This window comes from Rhinatrema bivittatum, chromosome 5 (assembly GCF_901001135.1).
Source record: "Rhinatrema bivittatum chromosome 5, aRhiBiv1.1, whole genome shotgun sequence".
In the NCBI taxonomy this organism is placed as follows: domain Eukaryota; kingdom Metazoa; phylum Chordata; class Amphibia; order Gymnophiona; family Rhinatrematidae; genus Rhinatrema; species Rhinatrema bivittatum.
Genome location: NC_042619.1, coordinates 198,689,045 through 198,714,944, shown reverse-complemented (window position 1 = coordinate 198,714,944; position 25,900 = coordinate 198,689,045). Strand labels below are relative to the sequence as shown.

At 47.9% G+C, this 25,900-nt stretch overlaps 1 protein-coding gene across 1 annotated transcript in view; it reads right to left on the bottom strand.

Annotated features, from left to right (window-relative positions):
- Window positions 1–25,900, bottom strand: part of LOC115092410 (zinc finger X-chromosomal protein-like) — a gene marked incomplete at its 5' end in the record, with an annotated part of 147,569 nt that overhangs the window by 32,423 nt on the left and 89,246 nt on the right. Inside the window, one exon of the mRNA XM_029603243.1 lies at window positions 19,768–19,905. Within this exon, the coding sequence (XP_029459103.1) occupies window positions 19,768–19,905 (138 nt within the window). The remainder of the gene's footprint in view (window positions 1–19,767; window positions 19,906–25,900) is intronic.

Genomic DNA, 25,900 nt, shown 5'->3' with positions numbered 1-25,900 from the left:
AGGAGCCACAGAGCTTTTTCCACTGCAGGCCCTTTAAAATTTCAAGAGAGGCACACGGGCACGCACCTAGGAGAACACCAGCAGGAACTGGAGTGAGCAACATTGGAAGAGCCCAGGCCGTGTTCGATGCCGTCAGGGCAGCAGCGGTTCAGGCTGCAAGAGGCCAGGCTGAGATGGCAGTGCCGAGGCCACAAAGGCAACAGCACGGCGCCCAGGACACCGGTGGCGCTGCAAGCCGCATCAAGGGCATGGCGGCATCGGGGTGAGTGAGCCGCTTGTGGGACCATCCCACAAGCAGAATCACAACAGTGCAGTTATCTCCAAGCCTTATAATAACCCATAAATAATTACTGCTAGCAACATTTTTACTGAGTGATGAGTCTTCTTGAAAATTAAGATAATGCTGCTTGATGTGCTTTGCTTATGGGCTTGGCCATAGAAGCTGTCCTGTGCTTTTTCCCTTTCCTCTGCATATCAGTAAACCAGACTGTAAAAGTCGGGGCCTATGATGGTTGTCATCTGAATCCAATTCCACTTTTTCTCCTGCCGCCAAAGCAGAGAGCGATGTTGCAGTTGCATCAAAGCATCAAGGCTTATTGGTTCAGCGTAGGAATCACCATGCCTTCTGTTAAGTTACAACAAATGTAATATATAATTTTATCTTATTCAAAGCTACTTTAGATATGTTTATTTTGGACTTATTTTATTAATTTTCTTAAGTTTTTTGTTTAATCTTTTATCTATATTGTATTTTATGATTTGTTTATACGATTTATTCTTGTAACTGATTGTAAACCGCTCATGATATACTAATTGAATGACGGTATATAAAAATCTATAAATAAATAAATAACATAATTGCCATTCTTTGCAGGTTAGTCTCATGCTTATCAGTACCCCAGACTGTAAAAGTTGAGGCCCTCGGTTGTTTGAATCCAGTTCCCCTTTTCCTCCCTACTGTCGAAGCGGAGAACAATGTTGAAGTTGCATTAAAAGCATCAAGGCCTAATGCAGGGCTTCCCAAACCTGTCTTGGGGACCCCACAGCCAGTCGGGTTTTCAGGATATCCACAATGAATATGTGTGAGATAAATCTGCATATATTGAGGCTCCATGGTATGCAAATGCATCTCATACATATTCATTGTGGATATCCTGAAAACCCGACTGGCTGTGAGGTTCCCAGGACAGGTTTGGGAAGCCCTGGCCTAATGGTTAAGGGTAGTCATCTCATACCTTCTGCTACGGGTAGTAACTGCTGCACCAGCAAGTTACCCCCAAGCACACTTTTCTTCATTTCCATCCTCTAGCTTTTAGGGATCCACAGTGTTTATCTCATGCCACTTTCAATTCTTTGACTGTTTTTGTATTCACCAACCACCTTTTCTGGAAGGATTTTCTCTCTTTACAGAGAGGGTGATGGATGCATGGAACAACCTCCCAGTGGAGGTGAGAGTCAAAAACAGTTTCTGAATTCAAGAAAGCATGGGATAAATAAAAGGAATCTCTAAGGAAATGATTGAATTTATAAAGTTAAATTAATTGGGCAGATGGGCAGACTAGAAGGACCATACAGACTTTTTCTGCCATCATGTTTCTATGGTTGCAACTAGGTCTAGTGTGTTTTTGCTGTAGCCTGCAAAGTTTAAGAAATTTTGTAAAAATAACAACTTTAAAAGTGGAGATTATGATGAGGAAACTAGTCAGAAGAAAACTTAAATAAGCAGTTACAAGAGTTAAAAATATGTTGCGCCGGAGGTGGACCCTTGGGCTGAAGTGGGGTTGACGCTTCCCGTAGGAGGGATCCTATGGGTCACCACCATCAGCAGGCGGAGTGGGCTGAAGGCCGGAGGCCGGCTGGCGCTTCACCAATACCAGCCCTCGTTCCCCACGGGTTGAGCCTTTGGGTACCTGGGCTGGCTGGACTTAGGTGGGCCTCTGTATGTCATCGTCAATAGAAAGACAGAGGCAGCAACAGTGGAATGGAGAAGTCTGTACTGGGCGAGGCGGAGTCCCGGAGACCCGGGGACCAATAGAACCAAAGTCAGACCAGGGGGCACCTGAGCAAGAACAGGCCGGAGCCTGAATAGGCCAAGTCCAGGACGTAGACTGAAGAGGTGTCGTAGAGCAAGCTGGAGTCAGGGCCGGCGGCAATCAAGAAACAGTGACAAGACAAGGCTGAGGTCTGGACAAGGAGAGTCGGTAGCGTAGTCAGACAATGCGGAGATCCGGGCTTGGAGAGAATCAATGGCGTAGTCAGACAATGCGGAGATCCGAGCTTGGACAGAATCAATGGCGTAGTCAGGCAATGCAGAGGTCTGGGCTTGGAGAGAGTCAATGGCATAGCCAGGCAATGCAGAGATCCGGGCTTGGAGAGAGTCAATGGCGAAGTCAGGCAATGCAGAGGTCCGGGCTTGGAGAGAGTCAATGGCGAAGGCAGGCAATGCAGAAGTCCGGGCTTGCAGAGAGTCAATGGCGAAGTCAGGCAATGCAGAGGTCCGGGCTTGGAGAGAGTCAATGGTGTAGTCAGGCAATGAAGAGGTCTGGGCTTGGAGAAAGTCAATGGCGTGGTCAGGCAATGCAGAGGTTGTGTCCGGGAAAGCAATCTGAAGAAAGGTTAGGAATCAGGAACGAAGGAGAACAGGAACAGGAACATGCGAGGATCAGGAACCAGGAATGCAGGAGAATCACCAGGAGGCAAAGAGTACATGACCAGAGTGGAGACCTGTTGCAAAGGCGTTCATTGGAAGCCAAGCCCGGCCTTAAGTACCGGAACTCTGGCGACGTTATAATCAGGGGCCGCGGCCAGGTTCCTGCCGCGGGCCCTTCATAAGAGTCAGTGATGAGAGTGTGTGCGCGCCTAGGGAGGGACGCGGCGCTGGATGGCGGTGTCTCTCCACGGGCCACGTGGAGAGGCCCGACACAGAGCACAAGAATCTGTAGCTGAAGCTAAGGCACCGGGGGCGGCCTGAAGACGGAGCTGGCGGCCCACCACCACCAGGGATGAGGAACCAGGCACTGGATTCGCCAGAGAGAGGTGAGGGGGCCGGGCTGCGGGTCTGCCGCGGCCAGCACACGTAACAAAGTATGTATAAGACATGGAGACTGTTTAAAAACACCATCTTGGAAACCCAGATAAAATATAGTCCATAAATTAAGAAAGGTCAAAAGAAGAAAAAGCATAGGTCAATATGGCTAAATGGTGAACATAAGAAATTGCCATGCTGGGTCAGATCATCAAGGGTCCATCAAGCGCAGCATCCTGTTTCCAACAGAGGCCAAACCAGGCCACAAGAACCTGGCAATTACCCAAACACCAAGAAGATCCCATGCTACTGATGAAATTAATAGCAGTGGCTATTCCCTAACAGGCCTATCCTGTAAAGTGCGGCCGCATTTACCCTGCTCCTAAGCCGCTTTTTACTCACGTTCCGGCCGTGTTAGCCCTTCCTGCTATCCCGAATCCCCTTTAACCTACTCCTACCGCGTCCTAAATTCCCCGGGCAACCCCTTCCGCCCGCGGCATGTATATTGCATGCAAACGAGCGAATTAGCTCGATATTGCATGCAAACGAGCCAATTAGCTATTCCCTAGCATCCCGTAACCCGCGCCCCGACTATCGCTATCTTTCCCTGCCGTTTTGTCGCGCGTTTAACCTGCAAACTTACCGCCTACCCTGGCGATAGAGGCATGGGTAAGGGTAGGTGGCAAGCTTTCCCCCAGCCCCCGCTCACCTGCCCCGGCCGCGATCATGGGGGCCGGTCTCCGGGGCAGCCCCAGTCCTCTCCTCTCCTCCCGAAGCGCAAAAAAAAAAAAAAGCGAACAAAACTTAAAAGCAAAAAGTAAGTCGCTTCGCCGCTGTCATCTCTCCTCCCAGAGCAGGCTGCTTTTCACGCCCTGCTCAGGGGGGAGGGAAGAGTGAAGCGGCGAAAAAAAACTTAAAAGCAAAAAGTAAGTCGCTTCGCCGCTTCACTCTTCCCTCCCCCCGGAGCAGGGCGCGAAAAGCAGCCTGCTCCGGGAGGAGAGATGACAGCGGCGAAGCGACTTACTTTTCCATCTGATCTGACCCGATGCGAAGCCAAGAAAACCCCAAAGGTGACCCGACTTACTTTTGCAAGTAGTTGCAAAGCCGTCCAGCCATCTGTAGACGATATTGTTGCTCCCCTACCTCCCTGGAAAGATGGCTGCCAGCACGGGGGAAAGCGGCCCCTGTGCATTCGATTGGCTGCTCAAGACGTGACGTCAACGTCACGTCTTGAGCAGCCTTGCTCCGGGAGGAGGGGAGAGAGATGACAGTGGCGAAGCAACTTACTTTTCCATCTGATCTGACCCGACAGCGGCGAAGCCAAAAAATAACCGAAAAAAACTTAAAAGCAAAAAGTAAGTCGCTTCGCCGCTGTCATCTCTCCTCCCGGAGCAGGCTGCTTTTCGCGCCCTGCTCCAGGGGGAGGGAAGAGTGAAGCGGCGAAAAAAACTTAAAAGTCACGTCTTGAGCAGCCAATCGAATGCACAGGGGCCGCTTTCCCCCGTGCTGGCAGCCATCTTTCCAGGGAGGTAGGGGAGCAACAATATCGTCTACAGATGGCCGGACGGCTTTGCAACTACTTGCAAAAGTAAGTCGGGTCACCTTTGGGGTTTTCTTGGCTTCGCGTCGGGTCAGATCAGATGGAAAAGTAAGTCGCTTCGCCGCTGTCATCTCTCCTCCTGGAGCAGGCTGCTTTTCGCGCCCTGCTCCGGGGGGAGGGAAGAGTGAAGCGGCGAAGCGACTTACTTTTTGCTTTTAAGTTTTTTTCGCCGCTTCACTCTTCCCTCCCCCTGGAGCAGGGCGCGAAAAGCAGCCTGCTCCGGGAGGAGAGATGACAGCAGCGAAGCGACTTACTTTTTGCTTTTAAGTTTTTTTTGCTTACTTTTTGGCTTCGCTGCTGTCGGGTCAGATCAGATGGAAAAGTAAGTTGCTTCGCCGCTGTCATCTCTCTCCCCTCCTCCCGGAGCAAGGCTGCTTTTCGCGCCCTGCTTCGGGAGGAGGGGAGAGAGATGACAGCGGTGAAGCAACTTATTTTTGCATCCGATCGGACCAGACTTCCTGGTATCTGTCATTTCAAATGACATTTGAAATGACAGATACCAGCGTGGCGTGAAGCCTTAGGCCCGCGCACCCAGGATACTGTATAGGCGCTCTATCCAGTATCCTGGGTTGCGCGGGCCTAAGGCTTTTCGGACGCGGTTTACATTTACATATAATTAGGGTTCAGGATCGAGCGGTAGGTGAGCTGCACTGTGCGGGCGGTAACCGCGGGTGCCGTAGGCACTAACGCAGCTCTTCCTACCGCTCGGTACTGGATAGGCCTGTAAGTAAACTTGATTAATAGCCGTTAATGGACTTCTCCTCAAAGAACTTATCCAAACCTTTTTTGAACCCAGCCATACTAACTACACTAACCACATCCTCTGGCAACAAATTCCAGAGCTTAATTGTGCATTGAGTGAAAAAGAATTTTCTTCGATTAGTCTTAAATGTGCTACTTGCTAACTTCATGGAATGCCTCCTAATTTAGTGTTAGAGCTGTAGATTTACTTATTGTCCCCCTTCCAGTTATTAGTTTAAATTTGATCATGTTATGATCACTATTGCCAAGTGGCCCCACCACCATTACCTCTCTCACCAAATCCTGCGGTTCCACTAAGAATTAAATCTAAAATAGCTCCCTCTCTTGTTGGTTTCTGAACCAATTGCTCCATGAAGAAGTCATTTATTTCATCCAGGAACTTTATGTCTCTAGCAAGTCCTGATGTTACATTTACCCAAGTCAATAATGGGGTAATTGAAATCTCCCATTATTATTGCACTGCCAAATTGGTTAGCTTCCCTGATTTCTCTTAGCATTTCATCATCTGTCTATTTGTCCAGGTGGATGGTAGTATACTCTTACCCAACACACATGGGATTTCTATCCATATAGATTCTACTGAGCATTTAGTCTCTTGTATCTTTATCCTGTTGGACTCTATACCCTCCCAGACATAAAGTGCCACAACCCCACCAAGTTAATCCTCCCTATCATTGTGATATAATTTGTACCCTGATATAGCACTGTCCCATTGGTTATCCTTCCACCAAGTTTCAGTGATGCCAATTATGTCAATCTCATCATTTGCTGCTATACACTCTAACTCTCCCATCTTACTTCTCAGACTTCTGGCACTGGCATACAGACATTTCAAAGTGTGTTTTTTGTTTGTATTAACAACCTGCTTTTCAGTTGTTAGGGATAATTTGGAAATCATTAGCTTCGGTGATTTTTTTTACATATAGGCACATGGACTACGTTTGTTTTTATTGGAAACTCTCTGTTGGTATGCCCTAACTCTCCTGTTTCATTAGTATCCTTCAAGGATACATTGCTCCGAACCATGCACTGCTGAGTGACTGTCAGCTTTCCCCCTTGTTCTAGTTTAAAAGCTGCTCTATCTCCTTTTTGAAAGTTAGTGCCAGCAGCTTGGTTCCACTCTGGTTAAGGTGGAGCCCATCCTTTCGGAAAAGTCTCCCCCTTCCCCAAAAATTTCCTCAGTTCCTTACGAAACTGAATCCCTCTTCCCTGCACCATCATCTTATCCACGCATTGAAACTCTGGAGCTCTGCCTGCCTCTGGGGACCTGCACGTGGAACAGGAAGCATTTCAGAGAATGCCACCCTGGAGGTTCTAGATTTCAGCTTTCTACCCAAAATCCTAAATTTGGCTTCTAGAACCTCTCTCCCACATTTTCCTATGTCATTGGTGCTCACATGTACCATGACAGCCAGCTCCTCCCCAGCACTGATTAGATTCCTAGTTAAGTTTAGGATACTAAGGGAGTTGGAATTAGAGTACTTTAAATTTACAGGTGATTTTACTAATTAATCAGCTAGTGTCCTACAAGGGGATGATTAAACTTTCAATAAGGGCTGGTACAATAGTATGATTTAGATAAGAACCTGATTGATTTTTAATGAGAAAGTGTCTCTTGCCTAAAAATCAAGGGTTGAGTGGGTGGGAAAGCGACAGTAGATTTAACTATCTCTTTGAAAGAAGCTATCAAAGTCAAAAATCCATCTTTAAAAAAAATGGAAAGCAGGGTTTAATGAGAAAAATAGGAAAACACAAACCAAATTAGATGTAAAACACTAATAAAGCCGACTAAGAAAGAATCTGAGGAGAGATTTGCCAAACAGGCAAAAGCCAATAATAAAACCTTTTCAAGCACATAAGAATAAAAAAACCTGCAAGGGAATCAATTGGGCCAAGAGATGACAGGGGTAAAAGAAATATTCAGGGAGAATAAGCCCATAGCAGAAAAACTAAATTAATTTTTAACTTCATTATTCACAGAGGGAAGATAACCACACCTGAACTGACTTTTTTTTTAATTAGTGGTGATTTGGTGGAACTGAATCAAATCAGTGTAAATCTGAAGTAAATACTAGAACAAACAAACTAAACAGTAACAAATCACTGGGACCTGATGGTATTCACACCAGAGTTCTAAAGGAGCTCAAATATGATATTGCAGACCTATAATATATAATAATAATCTTCCCCTGATAAAACTCTGCATTTTTAATGAATGCACCTTTCTGCACCTTTGTACATAGCCTCCCCCTTTTCACATAGTTGTACCCTCCTCCCCTAACTTATGTTACTCTCAGTTGAATGTACTAACCTAAGTTTCTCTGGTTCCTTGTTATACTCCTTTTGTTTTCTGTTCTTTGTAAAGGCCATGCCTAATTTATATTTATTGTTCTAAGTTATCTGTAAACCGATACGATGTGCAAATGGCTGTCGGTATATAAAATCTTTAAATAAATAAATAAATAAATAAAATACTATATCATTCAAATCTACCTCTATACCTGAGAACAGAATGGTAATACCAAATTTCAAAAAGAGCTCTCAGGGGAGATCTGAATAACTATAGACCAAAGAGCCTGTTAAAATGGTTGAAGCTATAATTAAGATCCATATTAGGGATGTGAATCGTTTTAGGACGATTAAAATTATCGTCCGATAATTTTAATATCGTCTTAAACCGTTATGGAACACAATACAATACAGATTCTAACGATTTATCGTTATAAATCGTTAGAATCGTGAGCCGGCACACTAAAACCCCCTAAAACCCACCCCCGACCCTTTAAATTAAATCCCCCACCCTCCCGAACCCCCCCCAAATAACTTAAATAACCTGCGGGTCCAGCGGCGGTCCGGAACGGCAGCGGTCCGGAACGGGCTCCTGCTCCTGCATCTTGTCGTCTTCGGCCGGCGCCATTTTCCAAAATGGCGCCGAAAAATGGCGGCGGCCATAGACGAAAAAGATTGGACGGCAGGAGGTCCTTCCGGACCCCCGCTGGACTTTTGGCAAGTCTCGTGGGGGTCAGGAGGCCCCCCACAAGCTGGCCAAAAGTTCCTGGAGGTCCAGCTGGGGTCAGGGAGCGATTTCCCGCCGCGAATCGTTTTCGTACGGAAAATGGCGCCGGCAGGAGATCGACTGCAGGAGGTCGTTCAGCGAGGGTTCCGGCGCCTCGCTGAACGACCTCCTGCAGTCGATCTCCTGCCGGCGCCATTTTCCGTACGGAAAATGGCGCCGGCCATACGCGTATGGCCGGCGCCATTTTCCGTACGAAAACGATTCGCGGCGGGAAATCGCTCCCTGACCCCCGCTGGACCTCCAGGAACTTTTGGCCAGCTTGTGGGGGGCCTCCTGACCCCCACGAGACTTGCCAAAAGTCCAGCGGGGGTCCGGAAGGACCTCCTGCCGTCCAATCTTTTTCGTCTATGGCCGCCGCCATTTTTCGGCGCCATTTTGGAAAATGGCGCCGGCCGAAGACGACAAGATGCAGGAGCAGGAGCCCGTTCCGGACCGCTGCCGGACCCGCAGGTTATTTAAGTTATTTGGGGGTGGGGGATTTAATTTAAAGGGTCGGGGGTGGGTTTTAGGGGGTTTTAATGTGCCGGTTTTTCGATTTTTCGATTTTTTAACGATTTTCACGATTTTTCACGATATTTTACCCCCCAAACGGCAACAATACGATTCCCTCCCCCTCCCAGCCGAAATCGATCGTTAAGACGATCGAGGACACGATTCACATCCCTAATCCATATCACTGTTCATATGAATAAATATGGCTTAATAGAGAAGAACCAGTATGAATTTAGCAAAGTCAAGTCATATTTTACTAATCTATAAGAATGTATTAAGAAAATAAGCATATGGATAAAGGTGAGCTGGTTGATATAGTGTATTTAGATTTTCAGAAGGTGTTTGAAAAAGTTCCTATTTTGGCTTTGGTTTAGGTAGAGTGTAGGGAACACCACCTCCAGACTGGCGTGGGCCCACAGGGCGAGGATGGAGCATGGCTGGACAGTTTGGTAAGGCTGGAGCCAAGCTTGGACAGGCTGGTGCAGAATGCAGGTAATACTGGAACCAAGGCTTGGACTGGAACAGCGTGCAGGCAAGACTGGAACTCAGGAACAGTGTGCAGGTAAGATTGGAACACGCTGAGACAGGAGCAGACTAAGACAAGACAGGACAAGACAAGGACAACACAGAACATGAAACATAAAGGCCCAAAGGCAGAATTACAGGAAAGCCCCGAGGGACAAGACAAGGTAAGGCCTAGACAGGCCACTAGGCAGAGACAGGAGCAGGAAGGCCTTTAGGCCACAAGGCAAGACAAGAGTGAGAAGGCCCGGAGGCCACAAGACAAAACAAGGAAAGGCCTGAGGAGGCCACAAGGCAAGAATGGCTAGAGCAAGGAACCAATGGAGACTCAATGCAGAAGCATTGAAGTAAAGGGCTGGAGTCTGGGTGTGGTACAGGCAGGAAGAAGGGGCCTGGCTAGCCTGAAGGGTATGCTTGCTGGGGTCCCCTGGTGAAGGGGAGGCTGCATAGCAGCTGGAACCGTATCAGTACCCCCCTTTAAAGCCCTCTCCTCCTGGGTCCCATTTTCCATGGGGGTCACAACTGGGTGATCGAGATGAGACTTGACCGAGAGGTTGTTTACCAGGACAGATACCTCTTGCTAGGCAGACTGGCTGTGAATAGATTCCTCCTTCTGGGTGGAGTGGCTGTATCAGAGCAAAAGCCCTCTGCTGGGCTGGCTGCCTCTGGGTGATAGCCCTCTGCTGGACTTGCTGCATCTGGGCGAGAGCCCTCGGTTGGGTGTGCTGTACTTGGGCAAGAATCCTCTTCTGGGCTGACTAGGTCATAGCTAGAGCCCTCTTCTGGGCTGGCTGGAACAAAACTGGAGCCCTTTACTGGGCTGGCTGGAACAGAGCTAGAGCCTTTTGCTGGGCTAGCTGGAACAAAGCTGGAGCCTTTTTCTGGGTTGGCTGGAACAAAACTGGAGCCCTTTACTGAGCTGAGGGAGCAGACAGTGCTTTTTCCTGAGCACTGGGTGTCTGAGGCAGAGCTCTTCTAGGTCTGAACATCTGAGTTTTGTGTGTATAGCTTAAGGCTGAGAAAAGCACATGCTGCTCTCAGAGGCTTTATTGAATGTCTCATTAGAAGCTACTGGATTGCAGTTTACAAGGACTGAGCTTTGCCTAAGTTAATTAGTTCTTTCTGCTTCAGGTAGTCTGGTGTCTGCAAATTGCAGGAGGACCTTGTGAGACTGGAAAATTGGGCATCCAAATGGCAGATGAAATGTAATGTGGATAAGTGCAAAGTGATGCATATAGGGAAAAATAAATCATGCTGTAGTTACCCGATGTTAGATTCCATGTTAGGAGCTACCACCCAGGAAAGAGATCTAGGCGTCATAGTGGATAATACATTGAAATCGTCGGCTCAGTGTGCTGCAGCAGTTAAAAAAGCAAACAGTATGTTAGGAATTATTAGGAAGGTTATAGTGAATAAAATGGAAAATGTCATAATGCCTCTGTATCGCTCCATGGTGAGACCGCACCTTGAGTACTGTGTACAATTTTGGTCACATCTCAAAAAAGATATAGTTGCACTGGAGAAGGTACAGAAAAGGGCAATTAAAACGATAAAGGGGATGGATCAGCTCCCCTATGAGGAAAGGCTAAAGAGGTTAGGGCTGTTCAGTTTGGAGAAGAGATGGCTGAGGGGAGATGTGATAAAGGTCTATAAAATCATGAGAGGGCTAGATCGGGTAAATGTGAATCAGTTATTTACTCTTTCAGATGACAGAAGGATGAGGGGGCACTCCATGAAGTTAGCAAGTAGCACATATAAAAAAACAAATTGGAGAAAATTCTTTTTCACTCAACATACAATTAAGCTCTGGAATTTGTTGCCAGAGGATGTAGTTAGTGCAGTTAGTTTAACTGGGTTTAAAAAAGGTTTGGATAAGTTCTGTTAACTGTTATCAACCAAGCTGACTTAGGGAATAGCCACCCCTGTTTCTGGCATTAATAGCATGGGATCTATTTAATGTTTAGGTACTTGCCAGGATTGGCCATTGTTGGAAACAGTATGCTGGGCTTGAATGACCTTGGTCTGATCCAGTATGGCAACTTCTTATGTTATGACAGCTTAGGGGTTATGCCCCCATTTGCGAAGTAGATGGTTGGCTTCTGCATCCTGTTGTGGCTCCAGTTCAGGCAGAGCATAGGGAACACCACTTCCTTAGTGGCACAGCATGACAGGGTGAGAATGGAAAACGGCTGGACAGCCTGGTAAGGCTGGAGCAAAGGCTGGACAGGCTGGGGCAGGTAATACTGGAACCAAGGCTAGTACTGGAACAGCATGTAGGCAAGACTGGAACTCTGGAACAGTGTGCAGGTAAAGCTGGAACAGGCTGAGACAGGAGCAGACTAAGACAGGACAGGACAAGACAAGGATAACTCAAAACATGAAACAAAGGCCCGAAGGCAGTGTTACACGAAATCCCCGAGGGGCAAGACAAGGTAAGGCCTAAATAGGCCACTGGGCATAGATTGGAGCAGAAAGGCCTTTAGGCCACAAGGAAAAACAAGGAAAGGCCTCAGAAGGCTGCAAGGCAAGAATGGCTAGCTCAAGGAGCCAATGGATATTCGATGCAGAAGCACTGAAGCAAAGGACAAAGTAGGGCTGGCGTTTAGGTGTGATGCAGGCAGAAATTAGGGGCCTGGCCAGCCTGAGGTGCATGCTCTCAAGGTTCCTCTGGTGGAAGGGAAGCTGCACAGCAGCTGGAACTGTAACAGTCCCAGATGAGAAACTCCTCAGAAAATGAAAAGCCATGGAATAGGAGCATTGTCTTACTGTGGATTGGTAACTAGTTAAAAGATAGAAAACAAAAAATTAGGAATAAATAGTTTTCTCAGTGAAAAAATGTGAATCATGGTGTGTCTCAGGGATCTGTCCTGGGACCTGTATTGATCAACTTATTCATTAATGATATAGAACAGATGTCTCCAAAATTTTGAAGAGAAAAGCCAAATATTTCAAACTACCAAGAAGGCTAGTAGGGTGGGGAAGTCTTCCTCACAGCTTGCTGAGCTGAGGAGAGGAGGGAGGGAGGAGGGAGAGAGCATCTCAGAGTTGTTTACTGAGAAGAGTGGAGATGAAATGCTGGGAAAGAGGAGAGGTGGAAGCAGGATTCCCAGGAGTGTAGGGCTGTGGCAGATAATGTTAGTAATAATATTTCTAGATTTCTCCAAAGTTGGCAATCCTCCCACATTGCCAGAACCCTTGTCCCTTGCCACACCCCCTTTCCAATATCTGCCAACTTAGGGAAGTAGGAGGAGGGGGAGAGTAGTTGGATGGCAGGATCAGGTGAGTGTGTGTGTGTCATGCACTCTCACTCACTCATCCTCATGAACTCTTGCTCCCTCTCTACTTCCTTCCCCTTTCTCATCCCTTTTCCCCCACCTCTTCTCCCTTTTCTCCTTCTCTCACTCCCCTCTCTTACAACATGCCAGATTTGTGGTATGAGCAAAACAACCCCCTCTGGAGACCCTAATCCAGGGAGAGATGTTTGGACTTGGCATCTGGGTTATAATGATGAGGATTTCTGCACTTTATGCCTCCAAAGCCTATATCCTTAGGGGCCAATGTCCATGCTTTCTTGCCCACAGCTCCAAAGAGATATTTGCAAGGGTGGGAAATCCAGAAATCACAATCCTTACCTGGCTTTCTCTAGCAACCCTGCAGAACCTCAGTTTGGTACCACCAGTACCTTCCTCCACATGGCCTCCACAGCCTTCCAGTGGCCAAAAACTCCTTAAGTGTGTGCTGTAGCCTCTCTCCCTGAAGATGTGTTTGACCCAGTTGGCTCCATCTGCACAATCAGCACTTACTCAGTCATGCATAATGCAGTCAATCAGTGGTGGCTCTGCAACAGCATACTTCACTCACACTGCTCTGATGTGTTGCTACTTGCACTTCCGACTTCAAGTATCTGAGCTGCTGACAGATGTGGAATGTGCTCCTGCCACTACCACTGCAGGACAGATCAAAGCTCCTTCTGTTGTCACTACCAGGGGCAGGATGAAATTCAGCCAAGGGCTGCATCCAGCCCTCAGGCTATAGTTTTGGGACCCCTGATCTAGAAAAGGGAGCAACAAGTGAAGTGATTAAAGATGATACAAAAAAATTCAAACACAGACAGATGGTGAGAAAGATCTTGCGAGACCAGAAAACGGAGCATCTAAATGGCACATGAAATTTAATGTGGACAAGTGCAATGATGCACATAGGAAAAATAATCCTAACTATATGTACAGAATGCTGGCTTTTGAGTTCAGGGCAATCATCCAGAAAAAGGATCTTGGAATTCTGAATAATTAAAATCCTCAGCTCAGTGTGCAGCGGCAGTCAAGAAAGCAAACAGAATATTGGGAATTATTTGGAAAGGAAAGGAGAGCAAAACAGACAACATAATGCCGCTGTATAGATCTATGATTTGGCCGCACCTTGAGTACTGTGAGCCATTCTGGTCATCCTACCTCAAAAAAAGATAACGAAATTAGAAAAGATACAGAGAAGGGCAACAAAAATGGTTAAGGAGATGGAAAGGCTAAATAAATTAGTGTTCTTCAACTTAGAGAAGAGACAATTGAAAGGGGATACAGCAGAGGTTTATAAAAATCATGAGTGATGTGGAAAGCAGAGTTGCTTACCTGTAACAGGTGTTCTCCTAGGACAGCAGGATGTTAGTCCTCACACATGGGTCACATCATCAGATGAAGCCCGGCACAGAAAACTTCTGTCGAAGTTTCTAGAACTTTGACTGGCACACTGTGCATGCCCAGCATGCCACTATCCACGTGGGGTCCCCCTTCAGTCTCGTTATAGAGAATTACAAAAATAAAATGAACTTAAAATGAAACCCTACTCCGCTGGGTGACAGGTGGGTTTCGTGAGAACTAATATCCTGCTATCCTAGGAGAACACCTGTTACAGGTAAGGAACTCTGCTTTCTCCTAGGACAAGCAGGATGGTAGTCCTCACACATGGGTGAATACCTAGCTGCAGGCTGCTTCCAAATGGAGCAGACCAATAGACACTAAACAGGTGTCAATGGGCACAACCTAGGTGCTGTTGGTAACAGAGGAAAGCAGCCTGAACCCAAAAAACATGGCACTAGGCGGAAGAGTTGGGTTTAGACTTGAAAAAGTTTATGGAGGACAGACTGGCCGAAGATACTATCCTAGTGGCCGTCTCTGTCCAAGTAAAAGTGAGCTGTGAACATATGGAAAGAACTCCACGTTGTAGCCCAACAGATCTGTCATGGAACAGCTCGCAAGTTAGCCACCGAAGTTCCCATGGTCCGGAAGCCATCAAGCTGCAATCCTGCTTGTGCATAACAGAACGAGATGCAGTCCGCGAGCCAGGCAGACAGGTTGTGCTTAGCCACAGCAACTCCCATTCTGCTCTTATCAAATGAGATGAAGAGTTGTGTGGACTGCCTATGGCCTGCTGTCCTCTCTAGGCAGAATGCTAAGGCCCTCTTACAATCCAAAGTATGCAAGGCCCATTCACTTGGGTGCAAATGAGGTCTCGGGAAGAAGGTAGGAAGGACGATAGATTGATTTAGATGGAAGTCCGATACCACCTTAGGTAAAAACGTAGGGTGACCAATTAAGGTCCCAGGATACAGGCAGAGGACACAGAGGAGGCTTCACTGAAGCAGATCACGCATGAAACGCCCAACCAAGGGTTGCACTTAGATGGGCGTATCATTCACTCTGAGATGATATGCCCCAATGTCACAGAGATGCACGCTGACCGAGCTGGTCTTTAAACCAGCTTCTGACAGGTGCAACAGGTAGTCCAAGGGCTTTGGAGTGGAGCAGGTAAACGGATCCAACCCATGCTGCTCATACCAGAAAGCAAACCTCCTCCACTTCAGGCCATATGACTTTCTAGTTGAAAGCTTCCTGGAGGCAACCAGAACCCAGGATACATCATCAGACAATGCCAGGGGCTGCAAGACTAGCCCTTTCAACATCCAGGCCATCAGAGACAACGCCCTCAGGTTTGGATGGCACATCCTGCCCTGATCTTGTGTGACTAGGGTCGGGGAGGTGCCCAGACTGACCAGGTTCCAGACCGAGAGGTCCTGCAGGAGTGAGAACCAAGCCTGCCGCGGCCTATAGGGTGCTATAAGGATTGTGGTTCCATCGTCCTGCTGGAGCTTCACGAGCGTCTTCACCAGCAGGAGTGGAAGATATATGTATACAGATGCCTCTTGCCCTAATGGTGGGCAAAGGTATCCGAGGCTGGTTTGCGTCCTCCCCGTAGAGGGAGCAGAAGGACTCCACCTTGTTGTTGCAGAGGGAGGCAAGCAGATCCATGTCTGGGGTTCCCCAAAAATGGAAGATCATGTTCGCTACCGCCAGGTTCAGGGACCACTTGTAGGGCCAAAAAGCCCCACTGAGGCGATCTGCCTCTACATTCTCCATCCCCGCCAGATGAACGCTCGTCTTATTTATCTTGATGCAGTCAAATCATATAACGTTGCTCCACTATTAACCTCTGTTCCTAATCCAGCCAGCAATAACGTTGCTCCACTATTAACCTCTGTTCTTAACTCCAGCCAGCATTTGGCTCTCTACCTATTCTATTTATGTTGATAATCCCAGTTATCTGTATTCAAGTTCGATCATCCTGTTTATTTGTAAGATATTTTCTTGTCATGGTTATTGTTAGAATGTAAACCAATTTGATTGGTAACTCTGTTATTGGAATGTCGGTATATAAAAGTGCTAAATAAATAAATAGACAGCTCGAAGTAATATATTCTGAGAGCGGGCCCAGGTCCAAATCTGAACCACCTCCAGTCACAGGAGTGATCCCGTGCCTGCCCTGTTTGTTGATGTACCACATCGTTACTTGATTGTTGGTCTGGATGAGGACCGATTTGATCACCAAGTGGACCTGGAATGCCCACAGGATGAAACAGATTGCTCGAAGCTCCAGGAAATTGATTTGGCACTGAGGTTCCTGAGCCGACCACAGGCCCTGGGTGCAGAGCCCTTCCAAATGGGCACGCCATCCTAATGTGGATGCATCTGTGGTGAGGACAACCTGGAAGGAGGGGGACTGAAAAAGAACCCCTTGTTCCTGATTGCCAGGTCCTCCCACCAGGACAAGAAAATCTAGAGCGGCGGAGTGATATATGCATACATTGAGGTCCAGGGAGGCTTGCTGCCACTGGGACCTTAGGGTCCACTACGCCTTGCGCATGTGTAGGCGGGCAAAGGGTGTGACATGGACCATGGCTGCCATGTGACCCAGAAGGTGAAGCTTAAGATGGGTAGTGACCCACCAGCTCCGGCACACTACGTTTGCCAAGACCGTCAGAGTGAGCGCTCTGTCGTGAGGAAGATAGGCTTTGCCCTCCGCCGTGTCCAGGCGGGCTCTGATAAAATCCAGGCGCAGAGACGGAGTCAGATGGGACTTCGAGTACTTGACAACAAACCCGAGAGACTCCAACACCTGAATGGCTAGGCATAGAAACCGTAGTGCACCCTCCTGGGAACTGCTCTTGATTAACCAGTTATCCAAGTAAGGGAACACTTGCACCCCTAGACGGCGCAGGTGCGCTGCCACCAGAGCTAGGCACTTGGTGAAGATGCGAGGCGCCAAGGCAAGACCAAATGGCAGTACCCTGTACTGATAATGCCTGGTGCCCAACAGAAAGCGGAGATATCTGCAATGTCTGCGGAAGATCTCGACATGCACGTACGCGTCCTTGAGATTGAGGGAGCAAAGCCAGTCTCCCCTCTGCAACAGAGGGATCAGAGTGCCCAGGGAGACCATCTTGAATGTTTCCCGTTTGAGAAAACAATTCAGAGCTTGGAGGTCTAGGATGGGATGGAGTCCCCCAGTCCTCTTGGGGATCAGGAAATAATGGGAATAAAACCCCGTCCCCTGCTGCCACAGAGATACTGGCTCGACCGCCCTGGCCTGAATGAGGGTGGAGAGCTCGGACAACAGGATTTCCTTATGGGGAGATTGACCCCAAGAGGGGCAAGGAGGAGCATCCCCGGGTGCAATCAGGAAGTTTAAATGAAACCCATGGTTGGGGTCTAGGCATCCGTGGATGCTTGGAGTGGCCTCTAGAGTACACCCATTAAGAAAGCACGCGGGAAGCCAGGGGGTAATATTTCTGCTGTAAAAGGACCTATGAGCTCCTTGCCTCGTTGACCTTCTGGCCAAGGAGTGGGGGTCCGAGGTACTAGCTGAAAGATGCTGGAGGGTCTCATGATGATCCTTGAGCTGAGCCACAGCATCCCGGACCTTATCCTCAAAAAGGTTATCCCCTATACAGGGGAGGTCCACCAGTTTCTCCTGGACCTCCAGCTTGAAATCCAAAGCTCTCAGCCAAGCCATCCTATGGGCTTCAATGCTCACTGCGGCCACGTGAGCTGACGTCTCAAAGACATCATATATGGAATGCACCTCATGCTTACTGCACTCAAAGCCCTGCTGGACCAACACCAGGAATGAATCCTGCTGCTGTTGAGGGAGGTGTTCCGCCAATTCTTGAATCTTCTTCCAGAGGTTCCAGGAAGGTTGGACTGGTAGGAGGCAATACGGGCTATCAACATTGCCCTCTGGAACACCTTCTTACCCAGTGATTCCCATTCCCTATGTTCCTGACCTCGAGGCGTGGAAGCATGGGTCCGGGACCGCGTCACCTTTTTGAGGGTGGATTCCACTACTACTGACTGGTTGGGGAGTTGGCGCCACTCAAAACCGAGGGACTTCTGAACGAGGTAGGCTGCGTCAGTGTTCCTGTTAACCAGAGACATGGCCACAGGATGTTCCCATATGCATAGCAGCAATTCCTTTAAGATTTCATGCACAGGAACAGCTACCATATCTTTTGGTGCATCTACAAACTAGAGCAATTCCAACATGTGGTGCCTAGCATTCTCTTCCGTGAGGAGTTGGAAAGGGATAGACTCTGCCATGGTATGGATGAAATCAGCAAAAGTCAAATCCTCTGGAGGAGACCGGCACCCTTCATCTGGTGGAGGGTGGGGGGGAGGGGAGGCTCCAAGAGGACATCCTTAGAGACATCAGAGGAGGACTCAGTATTGTCCCCCCATGGGTCGTATGGGGCTTCCTCCTCACTGAAATCCCCTGGAGAGGTTAGTGGGGGACATATGCTGACTACCCGTGGCCTGGGTCCCGAAAGCACCAGGAGTCATCAATGGCACCGAGGCTCCCGAAGGACCCAGTTCCAGAGTTGGAAGTGGTAGCCTAGGTGCCAGAGGCCCTGATGGCCCTGGATGCACCGAGCTTTCCTCCTTGGAAGAACTGGCCCCCGAGAGGTGAAGCAACGATGGCTGCTGGGGAACTGAGGAATCCATAGGCACCAGCTGCGTAGGGAAGACGCCCAAAAGCAAGTCAGGGTGCTCCAGCCAGCGGTGCTAGGATTGAGGGAGTGGGCTCCAGCGTTGGCACCAACAGGACCTGCGGTTCAGTACACTTGAGGGCTCAGAGCACCGCCAATTGAACCATCTGATCCAGCTCCTTCTCAAAGGATGCTGCGGGTAGGGCCCTTGAAATGAGGGGGCTTGGTGCCCAGCACCGACATGGGCATCAGTGGGGAGCACCTCGGACTCCCGGGTGCGACCAAGGGCGAGGCCTGGTCTTTGTGGGGCCACTTTGGGGGTAACACGGCTGATGCTGGTGTCTTACCGGAATCAATGCCATGCATCGATGGCAATCGGTGACGGTGCTTCCTCGATCTTTGACAGAGGTTTTCCATGCTGGGATCCATCTGATGATGTCACCCATGTGGGAGGACTATCATCCTGCTTGTCCTAGGAGAATAGGTAATTAGGGAACAGTTCTTTACTCTTTCATACAACACTAGGACTAGGGGACACTCCTTGAAACTAACAGGTAGCAGATTTAAAACAAATTAGAGAAAGTATTTTTTCACACAGTGCACATTCAAACTTTGGAATTTGTTGCTGAAGGATGTGGTCAAGGCAATTATCATAGCTAGATTTAAAGAGTTTGAGCAAGTTCCTGGAAGAAAAGTCCACAAACAGTTATTAATCAGGTGACTCCGGGAAACCCACTACTTGTCACTTGGGAGTAAGCAACAAGAAACGGGACTACTTTTTGGGATTGGCCATTGTCAGAGATAGGATGCTGGGCTCTATGGACCTTTAATCTAACCCAGTGTGGCACTTCTTATGTTCTTATGTTTAACTAAAGAACATAAGTGCCATAATAAAGACTTAACACAAAATACTTCCAAGCAGTGATTTTATATGCCTTTGATAGCTACCCTACTTCAAGAATCTTTAAATGACCTACCATAGGCTGCAGCCCAAGCTACAGGCATAAATGTTTTATTTATTTCATTGTCATCTATTTGCTGTTCATGGACTATGGCTGCATCCTCCTCTCCAACAATTACTTCCATGTAAACTTCATCAGCAATTTCAGCAACATCTGAGATAAAAATGAAGACAAACAAGTATTGTTAAACTCATTAATAAATTCATTTTTTTCTAATTTTCATTTCATTTCTTATCTCATTCTTCCAACATCTACTGAGGATTTCAAATTGGCTCTCAGCTGAGTGCCCCCAGATTTTTAGGATATGCACCATGAATATACATGAATGTATTTGCATGCACTACCTTAACTGTATTCAAATATGTTTCATACATATGCTTTGTGAATATGTTCAAAACTTGCCTGGCAGAAGTTCCTGAAGGCAGATTTGGGAATCACTATTTAGCTATTTGCTTGCTATATGAGTTGGATATTAAAACCATGGCATACTTTCCAAAAGTATGTAAACCATGCAGAATGATCTCAACTACAGTTTGTTAATAAACTGAACAAAAAATACATTACTTTTATTTGGGGATGAACTCAGCAATCAATGTCAGCATGTTCTTTCTATTGCAGTATGGACTCTAAATGTTCTTCATCTTTGTTAATATGTCCCAGTTTGGTTCTATGTCTGAGTGCTATTCCACACAGGTCTGGCTTTTGGGGTATGCAAGTTGTGTGGTTACACAGGGAGCCATTCACTAGGGAGTGCCAGTACCCTCTCCCAATATAGCTGCAAAAGAGCTGCCTCTCTCTCCCTGATTCTGCCCACAGGACAGAGGAGTTTCTGCAGTTCCAGAACTGAAGAGTGGTTGCAGGTCTGTAGGACTCAAGAGCAGGTACTGCCAGCTTCCTCGTGGACCATAAGAAAAAAAGAACAGCTTGCTGTTTCTGCTACTGCTCCCCCTCCTGAGATGGCCCACTTTTTAGCTGTTGCCTCCTCCCCCCCAGTGCGGCCCAAAACACAGGAGAATGGAGCCATTAACTTCCTCTTTCTGACAGCTCTTTCCTTAGCAGTCTGGTTCAAGCAGAACATCTGTGTGGGAGAGAGGCCAGCTAAAATAAAAAGAGGAAGTTAGGAGCACTCAACACCAACTCTGCTCTCCTGTCTGTCAGACTGCAGGGGAGGAGGATGGAAGGTATGGGAGAGAAGAGAAAAGGATAGCAATTTGTGGAGAAATTTGAAGGGGGAGGGAGAAGGGAGGGAGGAAGGGGAAAGATAGTAGGGCATGGAAGGAGCAGATGGAAGTGAGGAAGTTGAAAGATAAGGAGGGAAAGGATGGAGTGGGAGGGGAAGGTGATGGGAGAGGATGACAGGAATATAGAAGGTAAGGGGGGTTGGAAGATGAGGAAGTAGAGGAGTAGCCTAGTGGTTAGAGCACCTGGCTACAAACCAGGGAAATCAGGTTTGTTTCAAATCCCACTGCTGTGCCTTGTGATCTTGGACAATTCCGAAATCCTTCTAGCCGAACAGATAGCTACAAAAAAGACCATCTTCAGAGTCAGGATTTCCAAAGATACCCGATTCAGAGGCTCAAACGGCTCCTCGCAAAGGACCCGTAGCATGAGATTAAGATTCCATTCCAGACAAATGCGACGCAGAGGTGGACGGACATGTTTGACTCCTCGTAGAAAACGCACCACATCCGGATGGGTTGCCAAGGCCTTCCCCTGGACTCTCCCTCTGAGACAACCCAAAGCGGAAACCTGGACCCGAAGGGAACTATGGGCTAATCCTTTGGATAAACCCACCTGCAAAAAAGACAAAATATGGGACACCAACACCTAAAGAGGGTCCAATCCCTGTTTCCACACCAGGTCTCAAACACCTTCCATAACCTGGAATAGGCCAAAGAGGAGGCAAGGCATCTCGCTTGGAGCAGCGTGGTAATTACTGGTTCCGAATACCCCCTCATGCACAATCGCCTCCTCCCAAAAGCCAGGCTGCGAGACAAAAGCGCTCCTCCCGATCGGAAAATATAGGACCCTGATGCAGGAGAACCAGTAAATGGGTCAGGCGCAGCAGTCCGTCCTCTGCCAGCTGCACCAGATCCGCGAACCACGGATGGTGAGGCCATTCTTGAACCACCAGAATCACTGACCCCACATGGCCCTCTACATGCCTGAGTACCTTTGTTATCAGCGGCCTTGGAGGAAAGACGTACAGAAGGACTCCGGTCAGCCACGGACATATGAGGGCATCGAGCCCCACCGCCCCGGACTCCCTCCGGCGGCTGAAGAATCTTTGCGTCTTGGTATTGAGTTTCGTTGCCATGAGATCGAACTGTGGGGTTCCCCACCATTTGCAGAGAAGCTCCTAGGCCCTCTGAGAGAATTCCCACTCCCCCGGATCCAACTGCTGCCGGCTGAGGTAATCCGCCTGGACGTTGTCAACTCCTGCGACATGGGAGGCGGCGATTCCTTCGAGATGCTGTGCCCACTCGAACAACAGATGAGCCTCCTGTGCTACCGTGGGACTCTTGGTTCCCCCCTGGTGGTTGATGTAAGCCACCATGGTCGAATTGGCCAAGAAAACTCGCACCATCCGATCACGGACCTCTGCCATCTGCTGGAGGCAGACCTGCCCAGACAAACTGTCCCCCAGCCCCGAAGACTTCCAACCGTGGTGACCACCACTCACTCCGGGACGTCGAGAGGCATCCCCTTCTCCAAATTGTTCCGCGTCATCCATCAGGCCAGACTGGCCCTGGCTGACTCCATCAGAGCCAGGTGCAGGAAATATTTTTGCGACAGAGGATTCCAACGGGACAACAAGGCTTTCTGCAGAGGCCTTAAATGGACAAACACCCAGGGCACCGGTTCCAATGTGGACGCCATCGAGCCCAGGACCTGTAAGTAATCCCAGACCTTCGGCACCTGTAGACGAAGCAGATGCGCTATCTGCCCCTGAATTTTGTTCACCCTGTCGTCTGTAAGAAACACTCTGCTCCGCTGGGTGTTGAAACGGGCTCCCAAGTATTCCCAAGTATTCGAGGGAACGGGAGGGAACCAGACAGCTCTTCTGCACATTGATAACCCAGCCTAGAGATTCCAGGAACGACCAAACTCGGTCCATGGACCGCACACATTCCTCTAGTGACTTCGCCCGTATCAGCCAATCGTCCAAGTACGGGTGCACCAGCAATCCCTCCTGTCGCAGCACTGCCGCCACTACCACCATCACCTTTGTAAAGGTCAGTGGGGCGGTGGCCAGCCCAAAAGGCAGCACTTGAAACAGATAGTGCTGTCCCAGAACCATGAATCTGAGAAACCTCTGGTGCTCCTGATGGATGGGGATATGCAGATAAGCCTCGGTGAGATCCAGAGACGCCAAAAACTCTCCTCCCCGTACCGCTGCAATTACGGTGCACAACGTCTCCATCTGAAAACGTAGTTGACTTTCTTCAGGTCTAGGATAGGTCGGAACGTACCTTCCTTCTTGGGCACCACGAAATAGATGGAATATCTGCCTTGTCCCTGTTCGGACACTGGCACCGGTACAACCGCCTCCAGACTTAACAACCACTGAAGCGTTTCCTGGACCGCTGCACACTTGCTGTGGGAAAGACAACGCGACTTCAGAAAGACCGACCGCAGTGGGTGAGAAAATTCTATGGCGTAGCCGTTTCTCACCATGCTTAACACCCCACCAGTTGGAAGTGATCTTGGTCCACTCCCCATAGAACTGGGCCAGCCTGCCCCTGATTACCAGAGATGAGGAGCGGACCTGCCGGATCTCATTGTGAGGACTTATTGCCACCCACACCCTGGGTGTATCCGCTTCTAGATGACCTTCCAGCCCCTTGAAAAGACTGTTGAATATGCGAGGACTGTCTTGGGGCTGAGGCCACCGAGGGACTCATCTAACAAAAACGCTTGGACTCCCAAAAGCGAGGCCGAGAAGAGAAAGGTTTCCGACCAGACTTTCGATCCTCTGGCAGCCTATTGCCCTTTGTCTCTCCCAGCGACTTCATCAGACGATCGAGGTCCTCACCAAACAGCAGTTTCCCCTGAAAGGGCAGATTACAGAGCTGCGATTTTGATGACAGATCCGCTGACCAGTTACGTAGCCACAAGTGTCGTCTGGACGCCACCACCGATACCACAGCATGGGCCATGGTTCTCACCAGGTCATACAAGGCATCCGTGCCATAGGCAACCCCTGCCTCCAGGCGGGCTGCTGGAGGTAGAGAAATATTGAGGGACTGCAGGTGGCACTCTCGTATATGTGGCAGTGACCAAAGCTTTGGGCATGTTAAATGTAAGACATTGATAAGACAGGCTAAGAGAGAATTTGAAAAGAAGTTGGCTGTAGAGGCAAAAACTCACAGTAAAAACTTTTTAAAATATATCTGAAACAGAAAGCCTGTGAGGGAGTCAGTTGGACTGTTAGATGATTGAGGGGTTAAAGGGGCATTTAGAGAAGATAAGGCCATCAGGGAAAGATTAAACGATTTCTTTGCTTCAGTGTTTACTGAAGAGGATGTTGGAGAGGTTTTCATGGATAATGATTCAGATGGACTGAACCAAATCATGGTGAACCTAGAAGATGTGGTAGGCCTGACTGACAAACAGTAGTAAATCACCTGGACCGGATGGTATACACCCCAGAGTTCTGAAGGAACTAAAAAATGAAATTTCAGACCTACTAGTAAAAATTTGTAACCTATCACTAAAATCATCCATTGTACCTGAAGACTGGAGGATAGCTAATTTATTTATTTATTTAAAAGATTTATATACCACACAATAAGACATATGTATGCCCATCTAGGCGGTTTACAAAAGTACAAACATAATTTATGACAAAAAGAAAAAGAGTAAAATACAGTTAAAATTAAAATACATACATTAAAATTTTAGTTCTTCTAATGATATCTTCGCAGTGATATATAACTGCAGTTATGTTTTATAAGCACTATTAAACAGATAGGTTTTCAGTGTTTTCTTAAACTCTTTGTGATTTGCTGTCAATCGGATTTGTTAGGGAAGAGAGTTCCATAAGTTCGGACCTGCTACTGAGAAGGCCCTTTTCCGTATTAAAGCTAAGCTTACTATTCTAACTGAAGGAATTTCTAACATACATTTGTCCAAAGAGCGGAGTTGTCTTGGTGTTTTATATATTTATATAAGATTGTGACTTATTCATTGCTCATACTGATTCAAATCCCAACAAGAGGCCTCTGTTTACCCGTTAATGGGCTTCATCAGGAGAACGTGATTTTCTCAATGGCACCAACAAACAAGTATCGAAGCGAAGCTTTGCAAAATTCCTCCCAGCACATTCAATCTAGCTCTGGCATTCACTTGCTACTTATAAAAGTGGCAACATGCGCTTTAAAGAGTAGTTCATCCATTTTTTGTGAAACTGAGGAATTGGAAAAATTTTAATATGAATAAATATATACTACTCCTTGAGACGTCAGCGCAAAGCTGAGCTTTGATGATTTCAACCATTTGGTGAATATTGTTCAGATAAATCCAGGAAGAATTTTGCAAAGCTTCGGTTCGATACTTGTTTATTGCTGCCATTGAGAAAGCAAATGTTGCTTACCTGTAACAGGTGTTCTCACAGGACAGCAGGATGTTAGTCCTCACATATTAGTGACATCATCAGGATGGAGCCCAATCACGGAAAACTTCTGTCAAAGTTTCCAGAACTTTGACTGGCCCCTACTGGGCATGCCCAGCATGGCACCAACCCTGCAGCCAGCAGGGGTTCCCCTTCAGTCTTATTTGAAAGCTACAGGTAGTGCCGAAAAATAAAATAACAAAACGTTACGAACCCAACACCGCGGGGCGGTGGGCGGGTTTCATGAGGACTAACATCCTGCTGTCCTGTGAGAACACCTGTTACAGGTAAGCAACATTTGCTTTATCACAGGACAAGCAGGATGGTAGTCCTCACATATGGGTGAGTACCGAGCTGAGGATGTCCGAACAAGCACCAAATGTACCCAAAGGCGTGCAACAGGCAGAACAACCGGGGCATCCTGAACCCCACCGGGCAGGCGGAAGGGTGTTGGTACGTCATGTTGGAAACAGGTTACGCAGGACAGACTGGCCGAAGATGGAATCTTGTCTTCTGGCTTTGCCCAAGCAATAG